Below are 6,000 nucleotides of genomic sequence, written 5' to 3' on the forward strand. Positions count from 1 at the left end.
GGATTTCTTAAAAGCCTTTCAAAAAATACCAGGTCCATCAATTCAGAGTTCCCAGGAGACTATCTCAGAAATTTCCAAGAAATGTCATTGGTATGTGCCAGTGCCTTCTTTCCATCCTAAAAATCCACAAAGTGGTTTCATTCCAGCTCTCCCCAACCCCAACAAAATTTGGAGAAATTCATTCCCATTCTAAGGCACAGCGCAGTTAATTTGTGCTGTCAACTCCTGGCATTAATACCATCTCTGTGGGACTTCCCTGGTGCTCCAGTGGTTAAGACTTTGCAGTCCCAATGCAGGGGGCCCAGGTTCAATCCCTGGTCAGGCAACTAGATCCCGCATGCCTCAATGAGGATCCCACATGCCGCAACTAAGCCCAGTGCAGCCAAATAAATAAAGAAATATTAAAAAACAAAAAAATACTATCTGTGTAACCCAGTTATTCCACCTCCCCCTCATCTTTATGCCCAAACACTCTTTATGTGGCAGCAACACTGAAACTGTGTTAAGTTTTTGCCTTTTTATTGGTGCCTAAGGAATGAGACTCAAAGCAGATGACTAACATAATGCCATCAGAAGTAAAGATGTTGAAGAATTAAGTGAGCACATAAATCAAGAAAGTAAATTCACATTACGCAGAGAGTAAGTATAGACATAAGTCATAAGTAAGAAGAAAAATGAACACTACAGACTTTGATGAGTTTCAGTTAGTGAAACTCAATCTACTACATGAAACCGTTGAAGAAAAATTAATTTATTTCCTCCTTGAATCAGTGCCCCAGGTTAACAGCATTCCTTTTCTATCAAGAAAAATATATTTCTATCACTGCAAACAATGAATACACATGACTATTTTACATAGTAAGCATTCAAAAAATACTTCAATTAATGAATAAATTTTCCCTGTCTAATGATGTCTAGCGTGATTTTTAAAATCCTAAAAAGAAGGGGGGAGGAGTAGTGCTGTATCTGTTTCATTTTATTTGATGAGTATCCAATACACCATTAATCAATGCTTTTAAATAACCATCCTGACCTCAATTAGAGCTTCTCCAATAAAATTAGTTACTGTTATAATATAGACACTCTTTAAAAGGTAGAACATAATGGCAGACACTGAAAAAAAGTATTTTTCAATTTAAGACAAACCACCAAGAATATTTTTTAAGCCAACAGTTATTGACAATTTTTGTTACTAGTCAGAAATTTAAAAAAAAAAAAGTAAAATAAATTGAACTTCTGTACCAGCTATTAAATCCTATAAATTATCAAAAACAGATTATGCAGTAATGTTATAGCCTTTAATTTTTTTTCTATATTAATAAAGAGGAAAGGAAAATGTGCAATGTCATTTACAGAGGGCCCTATTTAAGGGACAGGAATGTATAGAGATCAAAAAGATTCAGACTTCTGGCCACAAGGAGGTTCATAGGAAAATCAAAAACCTGACTGTGGGGAATTTCCTGGTGGTCCAGTGGTTAGGACTCCGCTCTTTCATTGCCAAGGTCCCAGGTTGGGGAACTAAGATCCCACAAGCCGCATGGGCAAAAAAAAAAAAACCCAAACCAAACAAACAACAACAACAAAACCTGACTGTGTCCAACATTTTTTCCCTTGGTATTTCTCTCATCTAGATACCTAGCTCCAAATCCAACTGAAAGCCCTCCTCGCTTCCCTTCTTGCCCCTGCTTCCTGACTGATAACTCGTTAGGATCTTATCTTTACTCAGTTACCTCTTTAGCATTAACATATACAGTTTATACTGTATTTATAACCTTTCTTTCACATGGTGCACTGGAACTGCACCAGGAATACAGGTAAAATTCCATGTCATTGCATATGGCAAGAACTGAATGAATGGTCAATGAGAGGTTGATGGGGTCTGCTTAGGAATAAAACCTGGGTCAGTCTGCTCCTAGTAAGAGTAGTGTCCAGTATATCGGGGTGGCAGGATAGACAATAAATAATGACCACATAACAAAAGAGAGAGGAACAAAAATAGGAATTAAGCCTCCTATGTTAAATGTACACACATGAAATACTCTGGGATCTACGGGAATTCAACCTACAGATAAAATAGACTGTAATAAAAATGTGAAGGGACCAAAGTTTAAAAAAAAAAAAAAGTAATGTATTTAAAGGCAGAGTGGGCAGAAGTAATAATGTTTACAAACCAACCCCACTGGGAAAGAATCTTCACAATCCTGTAACAAGTGTTGGTGAGAATGTGGAATAATCCATACATTGCTAGTGAGAATGCTGGTGGTACAGCTGCTTTGGAAAAAAGCCTGGCAGTTACCATGTGATCCAGCAGTTCTACTCCTAGGTATATACCCAAAGGAATTCTACTCCTTGGTATATACCCAAAAACTGGTACGTGAACGTTCATAGCAGCATTATTCATAATTGCCCCAAAAGTCCACTCACAAATGGATAAACCTATATATACTTTGGCCTGGCCTCTTCACTTCAAGTTTACACAGTCACACGTGTAGGTAGACATGTACACTGATGCTACTGCAGCCATTTGCAGTAGGGATTGGAAACCCCCCAAATAACCATTTATTTATTAGCATTAAATAAATCACAATTCAGCCATCCAATGCCACAACATGCAGCCATTAAAAAGAGGACCGCTCTTACTGGTATAGTACAATTTGTAGAAACTTGAATATGAGTAGAAAACTGAAGGGAAAGAAAATATTACCAGGCAAGGGGGACTAACTATATTTATATATCTCCTTTAGTAATGTTTGACATTAAAAATGCGCATGCACTGCTTTTAGAAAACAATAACTGAGGGAAAAACAAGTTGGGAAGGATGCTACCAGGTTGCCATTTGCTGAGGATGAGGCCTCAAGCGTTTCCTACAAGCCCAGTAAAAAGAAATCCTCACCTTGCATCCAAAGTTACTTTGTCTTGTATATCACACCAATCAAACTGATTAAGTATTATTATTCCCAGGAATACAAGACTGTCACTAAGGGACATCTGGAGAAATCGTAGGAGAAGTTGATTTCCTTAACTCCCCTGGAGTGATCTTACACTGAGATTGGACCCTTCCATTATCTGGGCTTGTCATCTAAATACGAGTATTATGATTTTATATAGTGCACCAACTATTTCCTCAATATTCTGCTTGGTGACGTTTTCTGAAATTAATTCATTGATCACTACCTCAGGAAAGCCAGCCACATTGCATCTTTTTTTCCATAAAGAAGCAAGATTTACCCCAATGACTTTGCTGTCAGACTCTTCCTTTTTGATTGGAGACAAGTGTCTCCAATAGGGAACTGTCTAAACAAGTCATAAAACATACACATATATATAAACAAGTCATAAAACATATACATATACATTTAAATCCACATACACCATTTTATGGTTTTATACTTTTAAACCATATCTATTTTGGCAGAAGCAGTAATTAAAACCAAATGAGGCAGTTCTGCATGTACTAATACAGAACAATCTTTCTGCTAAGAAATACTGTGAAAACAATGTGCAAAACAACGTATTGTATGCTGCCGTGCTTATGTACGGTAGAGAATGTATACGTGTAACCATGCAGTCTATTTCTGTAAGGATTCACAAGAAACTAGGAACATAAGTTGCCTCTGGGGAAAAACACCCGGTGGCTGAGACCAACTTTTCACTATATATAATACTCCTCTTCACCTTTGTAATTAAGAATTCTGTACCAAGTAAGTGTGTTACTTGCCCCCAAATTAAATGCTATTCAACAAGGTCCTTCGAAGAGGTATACATAACAAGGCATAAGGCCTGTGTGGGTCCTGCACCCGCGGCCCTCCTCTGCGGGGCCATCTCCCCGGGAACACACAATGTGGTGGGATCTGGTCTCAGCCTCAGCAAGTGGGCTTTACCTCCTAAAGCGCCAGGCGCTACGGTGGACCTGGGCTGGTGCCAGCCGGAGACAGGTACTTAAGGCAACCCCTTCCTGCCTACCTCCTCTGTCGCCAAGGTCCATCCACTCAACGCCGAGATACCTTCCGCTCTACTCTCAACTTTCTGTGAAATGGACCTTAGTTCCAAAACAACTATCCATCGACCTAGAAAATAATTTCTACTAAATTTCTGTGTTTGAGCATCTTCTTAATTAATGTTCTGACCACTCCAGCTTACCTGGTTTATCAATGGGCGGGAAACAGTTTATAAAAATCCAACACACCGAGGTTTACACACTCTGCGCCACAGAAAACAGACTGAAAAATCCCTCAAAATTGTAGACAAAGCGTTTCCACAAACATCATCTCATTTAATGCCTTCACACGCTTCAGTGTCAATCCTGGCAAACCCAACGGCTCCCAAATTGGATTTATAAAGTCTTCAAGAATTGTAGAATAGGCACTAATAATAAAGCAGTTATCAAACGGCTGCTTTTCTACCTGTGATTTCTCAAAAGTGACAACTCTGGGCATTCATCAAGCTGACCGGTTCAAATGCCATCTAAGTGACATTCCGGAAGCAAGGCAGGGAAATTATCCCTAGGAGGTCTGGGGCGTGCTCATACGCGCGCTGGGGAGGGGGCGAGAGCAATGAGGACCAGGGCAAGGATCTGGCTTCCGCGCCGGGCCGGGGAACACCGCCCCAGGCGGGAGGGACTCCATTTCCCACAGAGCAGCGGAGGTTTGGCAAACGCCAAATAAACACTGCAGCTCCCGCGCCGGCGTGTTCAGCGCGCTCGGGGAATCCTTTGGAGTGATTCGGAGGTTCATACTCCTTAAGGGCCAACCGAGCTTGCAACCCGGGAGGCGGTATCAACTCGAATTTAGGAAAATCCCGAGGCGCCGAGCAGACGCCCGCAATTTAGAAAGGTGACCCCTGGGGCCATCTTGCTGGGGTAGGAGGGTGCAAAACGGATAAAGTTACAGCTTGCAACAAACGCAGAAGAAAACTCGGGGTAGGGGGGCGCTCCCAGGGCCCGGATCCTGAAGGGGGTGTGGCCGGCTCCGGCTTTTATGGGGGTGGGGGTGGAGGCGTGTCAGTCTGGCCCGGGGAGGCGCCTCTACTGCCCCGGATGGGTGGGCTAGGACCCCCGCGCCGGGTGCCGCGTGTCCGGGGTGCCCCGCCATGCGATCGCTCGCCGGCTCACCGGTGATGTCCAGGTACAGGTCGTCCTGCCGGTCCAGGTGGTGCAGTTCCTGCGACGTGGAGCTGCGGCTCTTCTTCACTCCCGGCGAGGACGACGAGCACCGCCGCGAGCAGGGGGGCGCGGCGGCCCAGTTCGGCCGCCGCTCGCTCTTCCGCTTCATGGAGGCGGCCGCGGCCCGTCAGGGGACCACGACCATGGCCTCGCGCGCCCGGTAGCCCGCCGAAGCCCCCGCTGGCCCCGCGCGCGGGCGCTCAGGGCTGCGGGCGCGGAGCGGCGCTGCGCCGACTGCAGGCGCCGGCGGAGCCCGGCGGGAGGTGGCCGCGCAGGAGCCGGAGGAGGGGCCTGGCCCACCGCGGCTGTCCCGCTCCCTCCTGCGGCCGCCGCGGGACCCGCGCCACAGCCCTCGCTACAGCGCCTCCTGCCGCTGCCGGCGACCCCCAGCCCGCCCCCAGGTGCCTGCAGCCCGCTGGCGCGGCAGAGGCGACGGTGCTGCCGCCGGCGCCTGGGGCTGCCCGGAGTAACCGTGCGCGCCCACCGCAGCCGCGGACGCTGCCGCCGAGGCGCCCGAGCACAAGGGCCGCGGCTCCCGGGGACTCCCGGAGGGTTGGTCCGTAAAGCTTCATTCACAAAAAGGGGCCCACAACCCTCCTCGGGGCCCGCAGACTGAGGCCTTTTATTGGTCAGTGAGGCGTGACGTCACAGACACGGAGCTTTTCTACAGGCAGGTAGCCGGTGACGCCATAAAGAAAAGTCTGAGTGATTCCGCCAATCAAAGATAAAAGTGTGCTCGCCACCCTACGCAAGACCCCCAACTTTTCTGTTTCTTCTGTGTTCCCCTAGTGCCAAGACCCCAGTTCACAACTTCATTTAGTGAGTCACCAAAGCTTTAC

General features: G+C 46.1%; 1 protein-coding gene across 2 annotated transcripts in view; it reads right to left on the reverse strand.

Moving 5' to 3' along the window:
- Nucleotides 1–5,566, reverse strand: part of CDC14B (cell division cycle 14B) — a 105,746-nt gene extending 100,180 nt beyond the window's left edge. For both annotated transcript variants that reach the window (XM_060015006.1, XM_060015005.1), the window contains exon 1: nucleotides 5,111–5,566. In XM_060015006.1, coding sequence (XP_059870989.1) covers nucleotides 5,111–5,270 — 160 coding nt within the window. In that variant the 5' untranslated portion in view covers nucleotides 5,271–5,566. The remainder of the gene's footprint in view (nucleotides 1–5,110) is intronic.
- Nucleotides 5,567–6,000: the final 434 nt, after the last annotated feature.

This window comes from Delphinus delphis, chromosome 6, assembly GCF_949987515.2.
Source record: "Delphinus delphis chromosome 6, mDelDel1.2, whole genome shotgun sequence".
Lineage (NCBI taxonomy): Eukaryota > Metazoa > Chordata > Mammalia > Artiodactyla > Delphinidae > Delphinus > Delphinus delphis.